Source organism: Eptatretus burgeri, chromosome 1 (assembly GCF_056783735.1).
Source record: "Eptatretus burgeri isolate ZD-2024b chromosome 1, Ebu_testis_v1, whole genome shotgun sequence".
Classification (NCBI taxonomy): domain Eukaryota; kingdom Metazoa; phylum Chordata; class Myxini; order Myxiniformes; family Myxinidae; genus Eptatretus; species Eptatretus burgeri.
This window is the reverse complement of record NC_140961.1, coordinates 20,186,956-20,210,756: the sequence shown is the minus strand read 5'-3', so window position 1 is coordinate 20,210,756 and position 23,801 is coordinate 20,186,956. Positions and strand designations below refer to the sequence as shown.

The 23,801-nt window shown below is 43.2% G+C and overlaps 1 protein-coding gene across 18 annotated transcripts in view; it reads right to left on the bottom strand.

The window, feature by feature from the left end:
- Positions 1-23,801, bottom strand: part of LOC147033973 (SH3 and PX domain-containing protein 2A-like) — a 225,049-nt gene that overhangs the window by 25,111 nt on the left and 176,137 nt on the right. For 16 of the 18 annotated variants that reach the window (XM_085873975.1, XM_085873958.1, XM_085873967.1 and 13 more), the window contains 5 exons: positions 19,949-20,056; positions 19,230-19,313; positions 16,474-16,594; positions 13,459-13,790; positions 10,985-11,034 (listed from right to left, as the gene is read on the bottom strand). In XM_085873975.1, the coding sequence (XP_085730101.1) occupies positions 10,985-11,034; positions 13,459-13,790; positions 16,474-16,594; positions 19,230-19,313; positions 19,949-20,056 (695 nt within the window). The remainder of the gene's footprint in view (positions 1-10,984; positions 11,035-13,458; positions 13,791-16,473; positions 16,595-19,229; positions 19,314-19,948; positions 20,057-23,801) is intronic. The other 2 variants (XM_085873984.1, XM_085874094.1) reach the window with 1 other exon arrangement.

The window sequence follows — 23,801 nt, the reverse complement described above, 5'->3', positions numbered from 1 at the left end:
GAACAAATAAATAAATAATAATTAAAAAAAAAAAACTTCACAATTTATTACTTCCACCACTGAAGGTGGACGGAGATTATGTATTCACCCCTGGTTGTTTGTATGGCAAAAGTTAAGGACGGATTACTCACGAACTTTGATGGACATGTTGGGTGTGTGACAAGGATGAAATGATTCAATTTTGGTGAAGGTACATATCCAGATACTAGAAAATTTTAAGGGATTCCTCACCATTGAGAGATGGGGCCAAAAACTATACAGTATACTGTTATAGCACGATATCTCAAAAAGTTGTGGACAGGTAGGGTGTGGGCCAAGGACGAATCGTTTCAATTCTGGTGAAGATCTTGATGCAGATCTGGCCTATCAGTGGGATACAAAACATAAACTGTTCAGCCTGGCGGAGGTATGTGCTCTACTTAGAGCCGTTGTAGTTGACCTTATACAATTGTGGGTTTTGTGACAGTCGCTAAGGAGTGCCAAGATGAAAACTTTCACAACTTTAGGGTAGTTGGACCAAGTTGCAGAGCAACCTGGCAGGCCAAAAAGAAAACAAAAGGAAAAAAAACAAACAAACAAAAAAAAACCAACAACAAATAAATAAATAATAACAGGCCAGATGGCGATGCAACAGCCAAGTTGTGGACTATACCAGCGGCTCGAACCCCGTCCTTTGGACATTAAAAAGGGTGAAGGAAGAGCGATATAGAAGGGAGGTCGATGTCCATAGAAACCTCCTGCAAGCACAACACATCACGCTAACAGTCCTTTCTGAGATTGTGTATGGGACACCTGTTGTAAATGTTGACACACAATGCATGAGGAATGAAATCCCGTTTTATCCTCGGGAAGCAAGAGTCGCTGTTGCGCGTGGAGCACTGTACCATTCCGTTGACATTCAACATTATTTAGCTTGTACATCGATTAGTAATGGAACACGTGTCATGGTGGGAATGTGTTCCTTGGCACAAGTCAGGTCCAAACATCATAGTGGATCAATGAGACCCAGGCATTGGAAGAGGCCGTTCAATCTAACATACCTGTATCGCATCCACATCCCATTTGCTTCATGCTTGTGCAACAACACTGATTACTACAACATGTGTAATGATTTCATAAAAAAAAAATAAGAGACATATTTCTTTGGATTATGCTCTATTTTTACTTGTGTTATTAGGTGAGATCCCTCACATTTTTGTCAAGTTAGATGAAAAAGACACCGACCGTGGGATCTTGCAGATGCATCAGCAAGTTGGCGTGTCACGATGAACAGAAAGCTCCACGATGCAGCACCCTCTTTGCCATCATAGGATGCAGATGGCAATTTTAATGCAGTTGCATCATAGGATGCAGATGCAGATGGTCGTCTCGATCTGGATTCGATTCATGGTCAAAACGGATCGGAGGCCAGCCATCACAAAGCCTTTAGGTCGACATCACCGAAACTGAAATGTGCAAGCAAGTGACCGTTCGTGCAACCAAGCGCAGGTGAAGGGTCTGATTTCTGAACCAAACGCACGACGACAAAATAGAAAACAGGACAAAGTAGAACGGCACTCGATGGAGCGCATACCTCCACCAGGCTGAACACTTTACGGTTTCTATTCCACCGATAGGCCGGATCTGCATCCGGATCTCAACCAAAATCTTATCAGCTTGTTCTCGTCACATACCCAACTCATCCACCAAGTTGTCAGAATCTGTCCGTAACTCTGAGATATCCCACTGAAAGACAGACAAAGAAAGAAAGAAACAGCGGTGACAACAACACCTCCGTGCACCTTCGGTGGCGGACGTACAAACATTTTAATGGTTCCCTTTCATCACGAGATGGTTAAATAGTTAACAAATGGCGGAATACAGAAAATCGGAACATGAAACAACGAAAGGGTTTGCTTTGCGTGCAGCGGAACAGTCATGTGAACGCATGGCGAGTCGAGCAATGCCCTGCCACGGTCTGGGGGTATATCTTTAGCAGGCTCTCGGCAAAGGAGGATGGAGAAAATTCCTGGCACGCCTGCAGAATGTGGAACGACGCTGACAGCAGGAATTCTCCTTATGCAGACTGACATTTCCTGGATCTCGTTTCCAGCTCAAAGTCGAAGTGAACAAAAATGTGATAAGGGGAGCACACGAGTTGCAATAGCAATAATAATAATAATAATAATAATAATAATAAATACGACAAACATATCAAATCAGAAACTCCAAGCAGGAGAAAAATCGATTCGTGCAGGCAAATCAGGGAGTTCAACAATGACGTCACATCGCTTTCATGACGGTGATTCGTTAAATGAATGGAGCGAGTGAAAGGACAAGGATGATCCTTCTCTTCGCAAACAATAAAAGGTATCAATCGTACAACGGGCACGTCAGCTAAAAATAAATAAATAAATCGACCAAAACACCAAGCACCAATCTTGCCTCATCGTGTCGACGAGTGTACGCATGTACATGCAGACAGAGTGTTACACATCACGCACACACAAATCTTCACGAGGCCACACAGATCCACTTACAGACGTGACAGTGACACCATCACAGGCCCGCAGGCAAGACTTCCACATCAGTGGCGATTAATAGACTTCACAGCTCAGCACCTTGAGATAAACTTGGCCGAATGGGACGTTGATCTTTCCCTCACTTTTCTGATATCTCCAGCCAGACCGACTTTGGACCCCGGCAGTGCAAAGACACCGTTATACTTTCAGTTTTAGAGAGAATCTGCCATCAATCTGGTGATCGCTACCAGCTTCCCTCTAATACAGCTTCGTTCAGCACTTCCAGCGGGTCAACTCTCATCTTAGGGGTGCCGGCGCCAAGCCTGGCCACAGCTAAAACACTCCCAGTGTTGGCCTAGATACTTCATTGGCTTAACCCCAACCGACTAACCGTACCGCCCCTTCTGGCTCTCCACCGCCCCAAACACCAGGCAAACGACTCTCTCCTTGGTCCTCTCTGCTCTTATTTTGGGCTTCAGCTGTGTAGCACACGTCCTTGTTCGCATTTGGCACCTGCATGCTGCAGGAAGCACAAGGCGGACCTATTCGGTGTCGACGTGAGTGCATGGAGGAATACCGGCATCTGGATGAAAAAGAAAAAGAAAAAGAAAAAAAAAACCTCACAAACAGTGATCACAACCCTAAGGTGTAAGGCATCTTACTGTCCTTGGACTGGAAGTCATTATTTCACTTTAGTTGGCATCCACTCATTGGCTGATATTGCTCAGCTCATACGAATGTTTATTTGAATACCATGTAGCCGACTCACTTCCTGATGCACTCAACTCTATCCCCTTATGCTTAACACCTCCCTCCACCCCCCAATCCCACTTCTGTTGGTAAGGAAAGATGTGACCAGCTGCCAAGTTCAATAACATGACTAACGCCTCCCCTTGCTTGCGACTGTATCAATCTTGTTCACACCCTGTGCTCTCATCCGTTCAAGTCTCCCTCTATCCTGCTTTTAGTGTGTGTGTGTGTGTGTGTGTGTGTGTGTGTGTGTGTGTGTGTGTGTGTGTGTGTGTGTGTGTGTGTGTGTGTGTGTGTGTGTGTGTGTGTGTGTGCCCCCTTCCAGCCCCATCCTATTTCTACTGTACATTTCATCCTGTTATATCCTGGTCCGTTCTGTGTTCCAGCTCCTCCACGAGCCTTCACCCCGTCCACAAAAAAGGTCTCATTGGCTCTGCCGAGTCCCCTCGCTGTGAAAGGCACTCCACGAGCCCCACCCAGCCCAAATACATTACAGCAAAAGACACACAAAATTACAAACGCCGACTGCTACAGCTGTTCAACTGATGTGAAATAACCCGTTAAACAAAGCAGGAGTGAAATGTCAAAACGACTTTTCAGTGTTCACCACCAAAACAAGTCATCGATGCAAGAGCACCAAGCTACTCATTCATCCCTATGTCAGTGTGCCTTCTCATCGTGGCGGGGTAAGCTTGTTTGTCCGTTGTCATGTGCAAGCCAGGCGGGCAAAGGAGTCATGACATCTCAAAAAAAAAAAAAAATTATCTTTCATAAACATCCTCACTGCCAGCTCTGGGAGATCAGCCAAATGTCGAGTACCACACACAAACAAAACTTTCCAGGTTCGATCCCGGAGGATTCTCGATTGGAGAATCCGTGTGCTCAAGAGTTCAAATCGAATGGTGCCGACCTCAAACAAAGCTATCCAGATATTTACGCACTTGAGTGCACAACTTGGATGCTGGAAAGCCAGACATGCATATTCCACCAGAATAGTTTAACTACAATTGATAGTTTGAAGATATACTTAGAGAGGAGCCTCCTCCCCCCCCCCCCCCAATTGCTCTCTGCTCTACAGGTACATTAAGCTACAATGGACAATTGTTTACACAGTACATGAGTGATAGATGGCATTTTGATTAGTGAGGAAATGCTGTTCAATCACGTTATGAAAACCCATCCTTCCAAGGCAAGCAAAGCAAGACCACGCCCACACAAATCAAGCTCAGTGTGCCAAAATGAGACCATGCCCACTCACAACATCTCCAGCTGCACAGTGCAAGCAGGACAACTAAATACGTGCCATCAACCCCCACCAACAACAACTTTTATTATCTTGCCAAAACGAAGTTTTTGCAAGATATGTTAGTCAGCTTGTGTTTTTTTCTTTTTGTTTTTTTCTTTTTGTTTTTGTATGTTTGTTTGTTATCTTGCCAAAACGAAGTTTTTGCAAGATATGTTAGTCAGCTTGTATGTTTTTTTGTTTGTTTGTTTGTTTGTTTGTTTGTCTGTAATCACGTAAAAAAAATTCTGCAGAGCACAGTTATCATTGGAAATTTTTGTAACTTCGCATATCAGAGGCCTATAGAGGTCCCTTTCAGTGCACAAAATTTTGAAGGTCAAGGTCAAAGGTCAAGGTCACTGTCGCAAATCAGGGGAGTCGACGAAACCCTTATTTTTTGAGTAATTTTGATCGGATCGTCTTCAAACTTCATGGGAATATAGTTCATGGTCTGGCGCTCAGCTGATTAATTTTTGGTGGCGATTGGCCTTGACCTTCATGGTTAGCGCCGAAGGTCAAACATATTTGACCCCAAGGTAAAATTTTGAAATCTTAGATACCATAGAGTAATACCTCATATGAAAGCGCTTGATAAGTGCTTTCCAGATCTGTAAAAAGTTTGACGCTATGACGTCATTTGATGACGTCATGACGAAAAAACAGATTTTTCATGAAAATTTTATTTTTTTGCTTGTCCGTAATCACGTATAAAAAATTCTGCAGAGCACAGTTATCATTGCAAATTTTTGTAACTTCGCATATCAGAGGCCTATAGAGGTCCCTTTCAGCGCATAAAATTTTGAAGGTCAAGGTCAAAGGTCAAGGTCACTGTCGCAAATCAGGGGAGTCGACGAAACCCTTATTTTTTGAGTAATTTTGATCGGATAGTCTTCAAACTTCATGGGAATATAGTTCATGGTCTGACGCTCAGCTGATTAATTTTTGGTGGCGATTGGCCTTGACCTTCATGGTTAGCGCCTGAGGTCAAACATATTTGACCCCAAGGTCAAATTTTCAAGTTTTAGGAACCATATTGTGTAGTACCTCAAATTGAACACTTCGATGAGTGCTTTCTAGATATGTCAAGCTTGAGACATTATGATGTCATTTGGTGACATTATGAGGCAAACACATATTTTTCATGGTTACTCTGTAGAACGATTCTCATCGGAATCTCTCGTAGGCAGATATTCCTCAAGGAGTCGCTCCTGGTGGATAGCAGCTCTGTTCACCTCAGTATGACCTTAAAGAAGTCAAACGTGGTCACCTTTTGGCAAGATACGGGTCACCCTGCGGGTGACATTGGTTTTTTTTTTTTTGAATGATGGTTGCAGTTCTTCAATCATTTATGAAAATGAAAAAGGAATATCTAATAAATAAAATACATTGGATGTCTGTCTGTCTGTGTTCGTGTTTTTTGCAAGGACCGCTGGACCGACAACCACCAAATTTGGCACGCCACAAAGTCTGACCCGGGGATTGTCCTAAAGGTATTTTCATCCACAACATCAGCATTTCAAGACCCCAAATAACCATAACACATTATATATATATATATATATATATATATATATATATATATGTCACCCCACCCTGTCAGTTCTCCTGCCCCCGATCCGCTTGCCCCATTCTCAGCCCTGACAGCTCTCCTGCTTCTCCCACGCCAACCCTCCCCCCCTACCGGCCCAAGCAATGCTGGGTAGCCTTGCTCGCGATGAATACAAGGCATATAGAACAACCTTAAAATATATATATATATACAAAGCACCATTCAGTGTGAGTCTCTCTCAACAACCGACCGTTGGACACAAAGTCCGATCAGCGACAGCCAAGGATTCTCCGAAGGGTCTTGGTACCAAAGGTCTCCGTCCCCAGTCGGCACCTCGTTGGATCCGTCCCCAGTCGGCACCTCGACAGTCCCTCAGAATGCAACGCAATCGGTGCAAAGCATCGTGGCGAGTTTGTCATTTGATCCAGTTGTGGGAGTCAAACCTAAACGAGATAACTCAAAGGCAAGTGTTACCTTTGAGCTATCAGTGTTAGCTCTTGCACATGATGGTGCCAAAGCATTGCCTTCCTCGATCCAATCTCCGTTGGAAGCTCGTAGTTCACGGAGCCATTGCGATTGAAGGTTATGGATTGTCAATGATTATGGTGAGGCAAGGTGGCCGACAGTACACCTGTCCATAGAATAAATCTGAACCTTCTCCAGGTTAATGGCACAATTACCTCTCTATGTAGGTTATTAAAGGATCTTTAACCAGTGGAGGTGAGTGCAAGCAGACGACACAGCCACTTTGAAATCCCCTCTTTTTAACCACTCCCACCGTACGCTCACAACTCGGGCAGAATCAGACAAAATAGTCAATAGTTTTTCATGAGTAAGCAAACAGGACCACCAGGTATTGAGGATCAAAGAAACCTGAATTCACAAAAAGTCATAAAAATTTAAACTGCACAGTGGGATTGCAAATATATGTATAAAATATATATTTTTTTAAAACATCACTCTCAAAGTCCCAAATCAATGTTTTGTATAGAAAACCCCACCAAGGCTAAGAGAAGTCCAACATTTCAGCCACAGAGTGGACTTCATTAGGACCAAAGAGAGGTCATGTGTGTTCCAATATTAAAAACTCTGCCAGCAAATCGTTTGTTTTATTGCAGGTTAAAAAGACACACTGCACATGATTCTGGGATCAGAGGTGTGTATAATGTGTCCTTGTGCTTTGTCCAAAAGTACCAATGTCCAGGTCTTGCCACGTGATACATGTACAGGCTCCTTCATGAGCAATGGATGGATCAAAACAGCAATGATCAAAAAGGCAAACAAAACAACAGCAATGGATCAAGAACCTTGATTCCGAGGAGAGCACATGCCAGCAGCTAATGTAGTAGAAGTCAATAGAATGAACCATTCGAGTACGAGGAAAGAGCATTCCAAATCAAATATTCCATTTGGCAAAAACACAAATCTTTAAGCATCGACCTCACTCCCATTATAAAATTGCTGCGACGCATAATGTGGAAAATAATTCTCACTTGACTGATGACAACTCCATCAATTTGTGATATGCACAAATTATGAACGTAATAGAACAATTTCATAAATTCCCATCTGATTTATAAATAGTGTAAACGTTTAAAATCGCCGTTTATTCAACCCCAGCAACCCTCCTGTAATGAAATGTATAAATAAACAAACAAACAAAAAGAAGAAAAAAAATTAGAACGGCACTCAGTCGAGCACATACCTCCGCTAGGCTGAACAGTTGTATCCCACCGATAGGCCGGATCTGCATCGAGATCTTCACCAAAATTGAAACTATTCGTCCTTGGCCCACACCCGACCTGTCCACAACTTTTTGAGATATCGTGCTACAACCTTATATAGTTTTTGGCCGCATCTCTCAATGGTGAAGAATCACTTAAAATTTTCTCGTATCTGGATCTTCACAAAAATCGAATCAATTCATCCTTGTAACACACCCAACCAGTCCACTATATTTCGTCTGAATCCGTCCGCAATATTTTGAGATACCCTGCTCACAGACAAACAGATGTGAAAACATAACCTCTGTTCACCTTTGGTAGCAGAAGTCCTTTCTTTCAAGCTTCTGGGTCTCACTGTCTGCCATCATCTTTCCTAGGAAAGTCACATTTCCAACCTGGCCTCCAAAGCCAGTCGCCGAATAGGAATCCTCCGTCGTGCAAAGTCCTTCCTCGGCCCACCTGAGCTCCTGACCACATACAAAGCTTTTGTCCGCAGCCTGATGGAGTACTGCTCTACCCTCTGGGCTGGTGCTCCTGCCTCCCACCTTTCTCGGCTTCACGCTGTGGAAACCAAGGCATTTCGGATCATTGGTATCTCCAGCGATGAGGCTGAGTCTTTGGGCCTCTCACTCTCTCACCGCAGACAAGTCGGTTGTCTTTCTGTCTTCTCCCGTCTCCTCTCTGGTCTCGCCCCCCTGTTCTGTCTGCGATTTGTCCTCACCATATTTACGCAGGGCGTTCAAGGTTCGCCAACAACCCCTTTCTGGTAAAACTACCAAAATCACAAATCACTGCTCACCTTCACTCTTTCATTCCTCTTTTTTCCTGCCTTTGGAATAAACTCCCTCACTCTGTTCAATCCCATTCTTCCCTCCAGGCCTTCAAAACAGCTGTTCACCACCACCTCTTATCGTCCCATCCAAATCCTTGATCTTTTCTACCCCCGTTAATCCACCCCAAACCCACCTCCTTCAAATTCCCTGCTTTCCTTCCTGATCTGTAAAGTCCATGTTGTATACCCCATCTTCCCCACCCCATCCCTCTCCCTTCCACAGATCTCCTAATGTCTCTGTTCCCCACTGTTTTGTCTTTCCCACTCCCACCCCTCTTGTCTCATGCCACCCTCGCTGTGCCTTGTGTGTTAGCTCTCACACGAGTGTTGACAAGGTATACAAAAAACAAACAAACAAACAAAAAAAACAAAGCAAATCAAAACAACAAAAAGAGGAAATCTCAAATATCTTAAATCATTTAAAAACTTCTGACATACTCATGGAAACTGTTATTTTTAGCTCTGCATGGTTGTTGTTGTTGCACTTTTGGTTCTTGTTGGGAGTCAATTTTTGAAAGGTGCACCTATTGGCCAGACAGCTGCCTGACCCCACCCACCATGGCACCCAAACAAAATAATATGGCCACCATCTTGGTTTTCCGATGGGCCAAAGACATCAGGCCTGTAGGCTTCAGCTGATTATATACTGCCTGGGCTTGTTGCATCGGATTTTCATTGGCTTTGATTGGGTCGAGTGTTACTCACAATGAAGGACCTCGAAAAATCCAATCAATGTTGAATTAAAATTATTAGGAAGGTTTAATCAAACTCATCAGCACGCATGGTACGCGCTTCCCTAAAAAAGAATAAATAAATAAATAAATAAATAATTGAGTTGCGTCATTTTTGAACGACCTAAAATTGTGGTTAAACAATCCGTGACAGTGTGACCACTCAGCTCGTTCTGATGCAACAGTGGCAGAGGCTGACATGGATGAGAGTTGTCGAGTTCATCTTTTAATAGCGTATTAAATGTGCGTGTTCCAATGGCGCCGTTCGTGTTTTGAGAGTGCTTTAAATGCGCGTTTCCCAATCGGCGTTACCGGATTTTGTTGCAGGTTGTGACCACAGTGAAACCTTCAATTGATTACGTACATTACCAATCAAAAACGAGAGGAATGAGCAGGGCCACCATCCAACATGCCTGAAAGATTATCCATCGATGGTGAAGCATCCTGACTGCAATGCAGCAAGTGGCTGGTACATTAACGATGACGACGACGATGACGACGACGACGACAACTTCTGGTGGACCTCAAAAAGTAGAACCTTCATAAAACTGCAGCAAATTTCTAATCCTCGATTCACGGTAAGTTTTATCCCATGCTTAAAACCTCCTCCAAAAAGCAGCACACACAATGTCTTTTGAGAAAAATAAAACAGCACAAAATTATTTGTGACCAATAGTATATGGGAATGCAGTAAAAATGTAACGCATCGAGAAAGATTGGAGGGGACGAGATCAAAAATAAAGAATCGGTTAAACCTCGTACACGTCCGGCATGATGGTGCATATAATAGGAAACCTGCCTTGAAGTTGTCTAATCCATGTTCGATTCTCAACCGACTATACACCGTCTCGTTGGTTTTTCGTTGGTTGGGCATTACATCATGAACATTACATCCCATCTGCTATCACTGGTTGGCATATGTTAAAGATCCCACGAGTTACTAATTCTTACCTAAATCAGCCGCAGTCCTTCATGAATCACTTTAAGTATGACAGCTCCTTTCGAGCTGACCAGAAGCAAGATCTTGGCTAAAAACTTTCCCCGGCCAGCCCCACAAAAATAATTTTTAAAATAATAATAATATAAAAAAGGTGGGAGAAATTGGGACCATGACAGTAATGCAAGCTTGTACGGAGCATTTTTCTGCAATTCAGCAAGACAAGATGGTGCTCTCGGCTAAAGCAATACATCAGTCACAGTCAGAGGAAATTTCTGAAACCATTTCTTATACATACGCAACACAATCCTTTTTCTGCTATGACCAAGTATACGGCTCTGTATGAATCAACGTGTGTCACCATACCGACTTCACACTCGTGCCAATTTATTCATGAAAGGAACAAGTGGGAAGCAGAGGATTGCGAGGGGCCTTGCTTGAAAATATATTATCCTGATGAATTGGCAAGTCTTTCAAAGGACGCAATTGGGGGAAGTCGGGAAAGACGACAGAAATGAGAAGTCAAAGGGATAATTAGTCCGACGGAGAAAAGGGTTGATGGCGAGGCAACTGGTCGGCTGCTTGAGAAGAACAAAGCAAGACAAGTACATTAAGTGAGAAGGGAATGAGGATAAGTGAAGTGAAACAAGTGGTGCTGAATATGGTGTATGGTCCTACCAAAGACGCATCTCGGCGTGGCGACCCTCCGGGACTTCGCTCTGGGGAGCCTGTCACACAACATGGGAGTGTTAACCCTGATATGTTGATCAATAAATATTTTATAATAAATTCCTTGACCATTAATTAATTTAACAAAAATTTTTTTTTTTTTTTAAATCACAAACTGCATTTTCATCAGAATCACCTTTACAACACGAATATGGAATATAACCTAACTACCAGGGATCTGCAGAATACCCACACAATTGAAAATGTGTAAAGTTCATGTCCTCAACTCACCACCTCCCCCCAATCCCCTCCCAAGCCCCAAGTGCTCAATCTCCGCCTCCCAACCCTAAAGCATTAATCCAGTCCCCACTCCGTGTTCAAATCTACTCCCTCATTCCTCACCTCCCACCCCAACCACAAATTCCCAGAAGTCCTCAAAGACCTTAATAAGGACATGGGTTTTATGGTCCCTGGTTGAGTTGTTTAAAGAGAAAATAGTCGGAAATGAGAGCAAGGACTCTCACAATCTCCACGGTAAAACGATTGCTTGAGAGAATGCCACAGTTATTTGAGCAGTGTACAAGACAACAGAACGCTGCATCAATCGCTGAGACCTATACTTACCGTGATTTTCACAAGGCCCTTGAAGCATAATCGGCTCCAACCTTTCGATATTTGATGATAATAGTTGATTTGGTCATTTTACAGTGAAGGAAAAACTTATAGGGAGGGCATGGCGATTGGGAATATGACAGCTCCGAAGAAGTCTTTGGCTTCGTGTTAGCAGTAAACACCAACATTGTGGCTGTATGATTTTTCAGGTTGATATTGTGGGTGGAGTCAAGGCCACCAATGGCTGGAACAGAATGTTACATACAGACGGATGAACAAACATATTATTAGCTTATCTGGAAATTATATTCCAGATAAGGTATTGTCATCATGCACCGTCCGTCCATCTCCTATTTTGACTTCTCCGGCCAAACCGCTAGGCCGACCCGGCTGAAATTTGGCAGAAACATTCCTCTCCTGATTGGTAACAGGAATTGCAAAGCTCGTTCGTCACATGACTTTAAGAAGGTCCAAAGGGCCGACTTAGTAAATTTCTTCAAAAATCATCTTCTCCAAACCTATCATACAGAATGCTACCAAATTTGGGTTACAACATTAGGAGAGGGTTGTGATGTTAAATTGCAGAGGCCATGCCAATCACACAACCAGAAGTGTGTCAAAATGGCAGATGAAGTAATTGTTTGGGAAAAAAAAATCACATAAACTCCTTCAAAACCTTCCTCTCCAGACCCACCAGTCAGAACGCTACCAAATGTGGGTTACAACATTAGGCCAGGGCAAAGATAAGCTACAGGTCCAGTGGTCCTATTTTTATATACATGCCAACACGACAAATTATCCACAATAAAAAATGGCGGGACAGAGGCAAACATGGAGGGACAGAGGTAACTGCGGTGGGACAGAGATGAACATTGTGGCTAAGGGTTAAGATCACAGGTTTAGAGGCGGAAGCGAGAGAACAGAGGCGGAAGCGAGAGAACAGAGGCGGAAGCGAGAGAACAGAGGCGGAAGCGAGAGAACAGAGGCGGAAGCGAGAGAACAGAGGCGAAGCGACAGGTTAAAGTTGAGACTGCTGTACTTTTTAAAACACTGTTTGGTGCAGAACTACTTGAAATACAAATGAAGTACAAATGTAAGCCCTCTATTGGCAAGAAATAAGAAGACTAATGATTTCCCACGAGATGTCACATAAATCTTATGATAAGTAGTTTTAATTTTTGGTGAAGAATTCCGGAGAATTTTAATTGAGGATTCAGGCCTATAGCTTGACTACAAAGACAGGGTGCAAATCTAATTTTGAAGTAGCACTTGCGAGAAGGTTAGGGTATTAACCTGGAGCAGTGTTGACACTAGCTCGAGTTCGCTTCGTCGAGTTCGTCGAGTCTGTTGCCAAAGGTGTACCATTTGGCCTGACAGAAATGGTGCATCGAGGAATGATTTTAGACCTCGAATGTGCATCGTCCCTTTGCAATAAGCTCACATCTCATCTTCTCAATCCCTCACAACATCTCTCTTCTCTTCTGCTTACTTGATGCTTTTAAAGGCACCAAATAATAAATAAGATTATTGGAGGCCAAATAAAATGACTTTTTTTTTTTTGACACGTTTTGGATTAGGGTCAAGATAAAATGTGGGTCGGCTTATTTTTCAGGGCCTCAGAAAGGAGGGTTGGAGGTGGGGGGGGGGGAAGCAAGGCTCAACTCCCTTTTGAAAATGGAATGCCTGCGGCCTGATACTTTGCCATATGATACACTAACAAGATAGGACAAGGGCAGGATTGACCACCTTGGCTTATTAAAAACCCTTTCTGGTCTCTAAGACATGACCACAGTGGTGAAACTTTGGAGGAATACAACCTGAGGTCAGAGCTAATGTCTCTGAACAGCATAAATTAACCAAACATTACCTACCATTGCTCGGACGCTGTGGGGCAATTCGAGCCACGGCGGGAGAGCTTGGGGTCTTCCGCTCGTGTTCCGTTGCCGACGTATGCCGAGTCTTCTCAGCCAAGTTTGGTGAACGCGAGGAGCCGGAAACACTTCCTGCTAGCCTGCAACCAGGCTCGCTGCCTCCGCTGCCACCGCTGCCTCGCCGTGCCCATGGCCTGCCTGGTAAATTGCTCACGTCCATCATGGTGCCCACAATTTCGACGGGTGGCAGTGCTGTCTTGCGGCGCGTCGTGTGGTCCTCAAGCACGCGCTGGAGACAGTGTGCTGGTGCCCAACCTTGACGGCCCTGATGCCTGCCAAAGTGAAAAGAAGGAAACTTGTACGGGTCATGGGCGACTTCCCTCAAGGTTATAAGTGCAGTTGGTGTAAACCTTACACGAGGTGATCAAATTTTCACAATGTTGAATCCATTTTATTAACATAACTGAAACATACATTATATTCTTTAAAACATATTTTGCAACAAATGCAATTAGGTAGCTCGAGGTCATTTTACAATGAATTAATTTCCAAGAAATTACATTTTCAGTGACTTGAAAAACAATTGGGGGGGGGGGGCTTTGAAATACAAAAAAAACTATAAACCATAAAATGGACAAATTTTGACCCATATACTACCCCCTCAACCTCCTCATTACATCTCTCCCCAATATATGTCTCTTCTAAAACCCATTTCTTTACTCCACGACTGAACCAAAGTAAACCTAATTTTTGTTCACCGAGCACCCCAACCTCAACGGCATTTGTGTGGTGTACATATTTGCTTTCAAGATTCAATGATTAAATGTTTACAAATGTGGTGGAAATGATGTAAAATGGAACCGTAAACCCAAAATAGCAAATTAAATGATACCAACATCTCAAGACTCATCACTCTCTAGTAGCAGATGTGTGGATAAATCATTCGCAGACAATCGTAAAAATAAAGTGCTTGGCAGCAGTAAGAATAATTTCATTGACATCAGGACTGATGCATGAATGCTTAAGGTCACCAACAAGCAAATGGGGGAAACTGGGTGCATTGGGACACCCCTCTAGCTGCTGTTCTTGGGCAATTATATAAAGTCCCAATATATTGGCAATTAATATTACTGTATTTGACAAGAATAGCTGCGAGAGAGCATGCTCAAATTCATGCAAAAGTATATGGATTCTTATTCTTCTTTCGTATGAAGCACATGGCTACGGGTAGCATGATTTGATGGGGGCACAGCCCACTGATGTAGTGCCCCATGTAGGTTAGAGCAATACTTTGTAATTTGCTCAAGGTGCCAGCAATAGCTTGCATACTCTTTGCAAAGGACACTACAGGAGCTTTAATGTCCACCGATTAATGCCAGCAGACTGCCCGGCTTAATGTCCATCTGAGGGATGGCGCATTCATCGATTGGGTTCTCTGCCTGTGAAGCAGTTAGACAGGATAGATAATTGGACCCAGACTAGACAGTTCAAAATGCAAGTGCGCCAACTCTGCACCATATTTTCAGACAAATGTGCAATGTACAGGCAGAAGTGGTATAACTCTTGGCTGAGGAGGAAATGCAAGTTCAGTTGGAAGAGAAATGGGATGAGACCACAAACCAATTTCACCTAGTGCTTCCTAGTCAGGGCAGTGTACTGTATAATCATTTTCTTCACCTGGCCTGTGAAACACCAGGATGACCATTTATAGGCGGGTCAGGATTCAAACCCAGGCGAGACAGTTTAGAGGCGAGGACATCAATGTCAGCCAATGAGATGTCCTCAATTTCATTGATGTACGAATTCAGTGGTGGTGGGTGGGGAAGGGGAACAGGGGGTAGTACACAGATTATGTACTAACGATTATATAGATGTTGACCATGCAAGTCCCTCCATAAACCTTAGATCGACGTAAACATTCAAATGAATTATAAACAAAAGAAAAGAAAAATGCACCACTGTTCCCCTTTACATTGCTGGGCATATCACCTCAACCGTAAAGTATAAAGAGACTAAACGCTTCATTCACTGCATCAATGAAACTTAGGAACTTTGCAATTTATTGGATTTGGCAGATAGAGTATGGAAAGAAAAACGAGTCAACATTCAAATTAGGAAGAAAAAAAAAAACAGTGCTAATTGCAGGTCGAGCTTGAAAAGATTTTCTGCTGAACTCAGCCGGTTGGTAAGTTAGAGCGCTAAAAAGCTAGAGCAACAACATTATCGAAACATCGCCATTGTCAAGTGGATCCATACTCAATATTTGCCAAATATGAAGAGCACAGCAAGGCATGCAAGCTTTAATGCTGGGTGGCTTGCAAACAGGACTTCTTTGAACTATATAGTTTGTCAAGTGGTTGCTGCGCAAGAACGCCTCACCCCATGCAGTCTTGAGAAACAAGGACATGGACGAGGTCTGCGAGCAGCAAATTTGATTGGTCGAGATGATGTAAAATGCCGGAATATTTTGTCCAAGTCCTGCTAAACGGAAGGGTTTTGAAAGTGCCATCGAGGTAATTTGTGTTCTCCTGTGTTTAAGTATGTAATTCAATTGAAATAAAATAAAGAATTTAAAGGTTGTATAAAATTTCATTAAATTTTATTTTTTTCCCCGGAAGTTTGCCGGCGTTGATGCAGAGTCTTTTACACCACCTTTTCTAAGATGGTTCATTCATTCTTTATGCTCGTCTGAGTCCTTTATGACGTCACTAAAAACAGAAATGTTCCTTTTTGGAATGATATTCAATTTTGTTTGACCGCCAGACAAGCACACAGACTAAAAAAAGTTCTTACTCCTCTCTTCGCATGCTCGATCAGGCCGAATTTAGATCCAAAGTTCTGCAATTCGGTTGTTTTCCAATTCGTGCTCAAAATATAACATTCAATTAAAAAATCAAGTCATTCCTCAATCATAAACTGACGTTTGTGGACGGACAGATAGACAAAGTGAATCAAATGCTAAACCATATTTTTCACTTCGCGTCACACAGGGAAATGAATGGTGCACACACTGACCTGACGAGCCACCAGCCCTCGGTGTTCTGCTGCAGGACATCCAGAGAAGTGCCCTTCTCAAAGCCGAGCTCGTCCTTGTCCTGTGCTGTGTATGGCTGCAATGCTATGCAGCGAACCTCAGCTGTGCACACACAAGGAGATGCTCCCATCTGGCTGGCAGGACACTAACGATGCAAGAAAATCATTTATGGACAACTGAATAATGTGCTTTGCATAAACCCTGAGGTGTTCCAGGAAAGTGCTACTCTTTCACAAACTTCTGTTAGCAAGTTGAGTTGTGTGTGGACTAAAAATTTTTTTTAAAAAAAGGCAACCGATAAAGCTGGGGCATGCGGGACACTTTGGCACAGAATTCCAAGATACACCACTAGTGAATTAAACACAAAACATTGTGAATCATCCAACTAGTTACTAGAAAACTGCTGAAACCCAGCTCTGTGTTGCCAATATATTGGTTACACTTCCTGGTGATGCCCGAGAAGAATTATGGTACTTTCATTACTTCTGCTACCGAAAGTAGATAGACGTTATGTTTTCAACAATCTGTTCGTCTGTGAGCAGGATATCTCAAAAAGTTGTGGACGGATTCCGACGGAATTTAGTAGACGGGTTGTGTGTGTGACGAGGACAAATTGACTCAATTTGGGTTAGGGTCCGGATACAGATCCGGCCAATCAGTGGAATACAAAAAAAGTTATGCACTCTACTTATTGCCATTCTAATTTACATGTGAAGTCTTAAACCCTCTGTTAGAATTTAAAAAAATCCACTTTGGTGTATCGAAGATAAACATAAGTAAATAAATAAATAAATAAATAAATAAAGTACGAGTTCAGAAAGCAAGTGGAGCCATCTATACAAAATACACAATAATGGAACATTTTCAACCACAATCAAGGCATCTTTCACTGATGACAACCACACCACCCCCTTTTACCCCTCCACCAACCAACATATCCCTCTCGAATACGAGAGATTATAGATGGCTCGAAAGTGAATGAAATGCAGAAAGCAGAAGCAAGCATCATACAGATGAGGCCTTGGCAATGAAAGGCATGCAGATAAGGCAAATGGCAGTGGTCTTGACCAAACACCAAAAGAGCACATAGTACGAGCTTCCAGCTCTCCAACAAGAGTACAGACAATACCAAATATTTACTTACCAACATTGATTGTAGTTTGCTAGCACAACATATTCCACAGAGTGAAGTGTACAGGCCAGGATAGCTCAAAACTAAAACACCAGATGTTATGTCATAAAATTAAAAGGAGAGACTTAAAAGATTATTTATTTAATGGTTATCATGAAGGGGCACGTACGAAGGCCACAAGTAGTACATTGACATGAGTAGACTTCAACATGCATTACAAGGACAAGAGCAGATGATGGACAGCACATTTCAAACCAAGGTGTGGTGGTTCAGCTCCACAACAAAACGACTAAACAACACCAACACGGTGGTAAAATAGATCCTTTTCTTTGTCAGACTCGAACTCAAGGTCGGTCTGGCAGGATAGCCTGGAGGTATACACACTCAGTTTTGGTCATTAAGCTGCAGGACCAAATATGCCAGCACTGGTAATTGGTGGATGTTAAATATCCCACAGTGTATTTCACGAAGGAGAGTCATCGACAGCACCCTGAACAAATTACAAATTCCTGTCCCAACTCTCTCACCCACACACACTTGGCAAGCGTGGCGAGTATGCCAATACCCCCCACGAGTTGAGGAAAGCCTTCATCTTGGAGTCGACTGAAAACATGCTGACGACGACCACCACCCTAAGGTCACAAGCTAAAGGGCGACTTTCGTGACAGCTCGAGGGTTATCCCCCTCGAGGGCAAGAGAGTTGAAAGCAATTTTAGATTTACCACTCTGGGTTAAAATAACTCTGGAGAAACACGATGCCTACCTGCATGGAAAGGTGTCATGGACATTGGCATTGAAACAAAGAAAAGGGCGAGGGAGTGGGGAGAGAAAGAATCCAACAGGCCATGGCAGCTAAAATTAGTAATGTGTGTGACAAATTGTCAGACAGTCAGCAAAGGACTTCCAGACTTAAAGGCACATCCCTCCATCCAAGCCCTGCAGCAGGGTGAACCTCACGGCATTACAAGCATGGTATTACCCAAGATAACAAGCGTGCGCGCACACACACGCGCACACACACACACACACACACACACACACACACACACACACACACACACACACACACACACACACACACACACACACACACACACACACACACACACACACACACACGGGTTTGATTTCATCCCCTCCCCCCAAACACCAAAAAAAGAAAAGAAAAAAAAAAAAAAGAGCAAGCCAAGCAATGGCGAGAAGCAGGAAACCGGGGAGCGCAGGCAAAAGTAAAAGGGAGGGGGTTGCTCAGCATAAGAAAAGGGAGAGTGGTGGGAAAGTGTGTTCTTGCGGTTCAGTAGCATGACAATTTGGGTCGTGTGCCTTCGACTTTTGACTAATTGAAGGACTATGGATTTGATTTTAGTATCCAGGACCAAAATATCTTTACTGACCGTTTTCAATTGAAATTTATTGCAAACCATTAACCCTCACCATAGAAAACATCTGATAAACTACACATTTCACCCAAATTTTACATTAATTACAGCAAAGTAATAGAGTTCAACCTTTTCATTAAGAGAAGGTTAACAAGATATCTTCTCTCTTCCCCCATTCAAAGCATCAACTCCATGCTACCCTCCACCCAAGGCCTTCTCGAGTCACCTCGGCTCGGCTGTCGGTTTGTGAAGCCACCCAAGGTCCATCGCCGGTCGAGCCGCTTCAGGTGAGGCCTCCGTCGCTTAGCGACTGGGTATCAAGGGGATGTGGCAGAATCGGGAAGGACAGGGATGGGGAGCAAGGATAAGCATGAAAGAGAAATAAAAAGTGATAAAGCTACGTTTGGCAGGGAAGGGTTTGGTACTGTATTTGCCAAAAAGTAAGTATTGGGTACCTGACTGGTCTGACCATGCACCCTGAGGCCTGGTGTTTTTATTTATTTATTTAATCATTTCTGTTTTGAGTGAAAAGCCATAATTTGGTGATTTACACTTTCACTTTTGGTTACCACCCTGCCAACAGATAAATAAAATCATAAGCAGAATCAGATTTGAATGCAAGGAAGCAATGTTGATTGGGATATGCAGGATTGCTGATGAAAGAGGGCCCTTACGTTAGGCCCAAGGCAATGGGAGCAGAGCCGATTCATTCAAAGGGGGCCTGGTGATGGACAATCATGAAGGAAAACTTGGTAGAAATCAATCATTCGGTTATTGTGGGAAGATATTTGCATTTTTATTCCATTCAAATTGCCTCCAACCTCACCTTACATTCCGTTCCAAGTCGTGCTCTGTAGAACGTCACAAAATGTTGCTTTCATTAAATCAATCACACAACGTGTCACCTTCAACGACCAGAATAGGATGACTGTGAGGGAAGCTTACCGTCGGTTGGCTTTCTACTTGGTGGACTATCACGTATCTCTTTGTGAGGCTCGAGGAAGGAGGCTGGCACCCAGCCCTGCTCATCTACACCACTCACAAACCACCAGCCTGCACGCCACGGCAGAATCGGGGGGGGGGGGTGGGGGCAAATGGCAGAAGTCCACCTCAAACACAATGACCCACAGGGTTTTGCGAGAAGATATTCAACCTCATGATCCACAAAGTAAAATTTTCCTGAAAATGGACCATTTTCTCCGTGTTCAAGAATAATAAAAAATAAAGATGATGTAATACTTTGTTGGCAAAATTCAACAAGCTGGGGCATCTGAAAGCAGTTGAGCAAAGGGGGGGGGTATGAACAACGCCAGAGTAAGAGTCGAAACGGCTGTGCTCTTTACTCCACTCCCCGCCCCCCCCACAACCCCATCTTTCACTCATGCATCCCACACACCCCATCGCCCCCACCCACTTTCTTTCGCTCTCGCTCTCGCTCTCTCCAGATATCCCAAAGGCTTCAAAGTTTTCAGTGGCGAACACTAACCAAGCACATTCACTCATCTTGTTCAACACTCCAAGCAAGCCAGGCCGTGCCTTCAGGCTCTGACCATTTGCCGAGACGTGATGTGGATGCTCAGGATGGTTTGCCCATTTATGGCAGGAAAGCATCACTAAAAACATGAACACCCATTTCATTACGATCCATCTTGAAAACGCTGGAAAGCATGAATGAATGAATGAATGAATGAATGAATGAAAGGATAAACTGCAAAGCAAACACCTCATCCCATTTAGGAACGGAAGAGGTGAAACAAGTTGGTTTCAGGTCAGGAAGGAATTTGTACCTTTTGGTGTTAGCTCACATGTTTGGAAGCAAACAAGGATGGGGGAAAAAAAAACACAAAAGACAATGTGTTGCAGGGAAGATAAAAGAAGGCAAGAATAAATTAAAGGGATGAAAAAAAGGGGAAAAAATAAAAATAATAAAAAGATGCATTACAGGAACCATTCAGATAAACGAGCCTTGCCAAATGAGTAAAATTGTGTTTGGCATGGCACAACGGTCGGCAAGAGATGTGTTTCTCTTATCAGCGCTCAGACAGTCACAGTAGCAGAAAACACGACGACACGCCAAGTATAAACCAACCCTTCACTGCCCCCCATTTGACGGCCATTCGGAACCGACTCACGAAAGCCAAAAGAGCAATGGCAGAACCGGTGACGTTGAGTTTCTGATGACAGTGGATTCTGGCTGAAGTCCGACATCACCTTGCACAATACTCTCCAGAACCAGCTCTTTGGCGACGATTTCTACACTTCCAGAAAAAAAACGACATGACCGGGGGGATCGAGCCAAGCAGGTGAAGATCATGCCAAGGATTGTGTGAGCGAAGATCATTTTCCAGGAAGTGTTTCAGAATTTCCAATGGTGTGTATGATGTCAACCAGCAGATTACACTGCTCGACCGTCTTGTGAAGATCTTACCGTGGATTCACGATACCTCCGCTAATGAGACCATCCCGTTCGAATCAATATTTCCCCACACTGATTGTGTGAATTATGTGCAGGGACTGCAAGATGATACACTCAGACTCCTTCCTTTCTTTTCATCTAGATTTTGGTCGAGATGAGATATGGCACAAAGGTGCTTTCAAACAGCCCCTGTAATCAATGTCATGTAGCTGTGTTTAAAATTATTAAGGGGGAGAGGGGGAGGTCAAAAAGCAAAATCAGTTGCAAAGTAGAAAGTTCAGCGAACAACTTTCCCTAAGCAGTCTTGAGAAACAAGGACGTGGGGTGGTTCTGTGATCGGCAAATTTGATTGGCCGTTACGACATAAAATGCCATAATATTTTATCCAAGTAATGCTAAACGGAAGGTTTTTGAAAGTGTCAAAAAGGCGATTTGTGTTCGACAGTGGTGAAGTATATAATTCGATTGAAATAAAATAAAGATTTTAGAGGTTGTGGAAAATATATATATATATATATATATATATATATATATATATATATATATATATTTTTTTTTCTTCGTAAGTTTACCGCCGTTGCTGCAGCGTCTTCTCAACCAATTTACCGTGTTACATTAGTTCTTCCTGGCCGTTTGTGTCCTCCATGACGTCCTGTAAAACAGAAAGCTTCCTATTTGGAATGATTTTCAATTTTGATTGACTGCCAGGCAGGAAGATATAAAAATAAAAATATATATTTATATTAAAATTAATAATTAGAATAATAATCTCACTCCACTCTGCAGGTGCAAAATGGGGACAAATTCTGAACCAAAGTACCGCTAAACTACGGGTTCGTGTTTCAAATAAACATTCGATTGAAAATGAGGTGTTCCTCGATCATAAACTGACATGGGTGGACAGACAGACAAAGTGAACCAATCGCTTAGCCCAGCTTTTTGCTTCACGTACGTGCGGGTGAGCAAGGTTTCCAGCCTGCCAAACCTCCGATTCAAGCAATGCAAGCATCGGCAAAATGATGCTTTACCAGAGACACCACAGATGGAAGTAGACAGCCATTAGCTTGGTGACTTCCTTTACATTCGACAGGGGGTCAAAGGTAAAAGTCAAATGCAAAATTAAGGTTTCCGGCCTGCCATTTCGCATTTAGATTGCAATCAATCCAGACAAGACTTGACCCAAGACACCTGAACACAGCCCGTGCAGAACCTGAGTCAAGGGTTGCCAGAAACTTCTCTACCTTCTCAGGTGAAAGAGACATTTCAGGATCAGTTGTCCAAGTTTTGTATACATTGTTACTGCTCTGTCCTCGGAGGTAAAATGTGGGGGATAGGTTGGAATAGTTAGTTTGTAGTGCATGTTACAATACGTGTGATATTCCTGTGATTAATAAAATGTGTCGAGCATGTGTTTTGAAAGATCTGCAATATAGAAAGACCAACAATCTTATGCTTTTTGCTGTTGTACATCTTTCTTCACGTATTTTTCCATTCTAAGCAACCCCTCACAGAAAGGCCCACGACGGCAATAGCACAGTGGTAGACATTGATATGCCAAGACTTCACAGGGGTCAAAGGTCAAAATGAAGGCTTCGGTTCAATGAAATATTTTTTTATTTTTAAACCGATGAAGACAAGACCTGGCAAAACATCCTTTTTCTCTTTAAATCTACTGCATTCGATGGGGTTTTGTAAATGAGAGGGATGGAGATACCAGGGAAGGAAGGGGCGTGGAGACTATAATCATTCGTGAATGTCTGCAATTCTTGATTCTATTTCACTGTATTTTCTTCTCACGAGTTTATTTATGAGCTTTCCTTCTTTCTTTGCCAAATAAACGTTTTGTTGTGCTTTGCTCAACACACTCAAAGTGTTCTGTATGTTTTAAGAACATGAAAAATTACAAAAATGCTTGCTCAGATGGTGTGTGTAATAAATATTGTTGTGGGCCGGGGGTCGCTGGCAAGAACGACCAATAGGTGGGGAAAGCTTGCGTCGTCTCCCACCAAACTCCCTAGAATTGTAGGCAGTCGCTCGGATAACTCTGCGAGCCAGCGGGTCGTCTAACCGACCGTGGACGCCAACATCTCAACCGCGTAGCGCAGGGTCTATTTGTCTATAACCTATTTACCTAATTAACTACGCGATTTCGACGACCGGGGAAACCACGCCCTCAGCACGTCTTGCTCGAACTGGGTCACTCTACCGACTGCGGTAGAGTTCCAACTACCGACTACCAACTCCGGTTCGGGTGCAGCCGAGCGGAAACTGCCAAAGCCGTGCCGGCTGGAAAGAACGGATTATCGGGTATAAAAACCCGGCTAAACTCAAATCCGAACCATGCTGGACCAATTCAAGAAGGGACAGAAACGGACTGTGAAT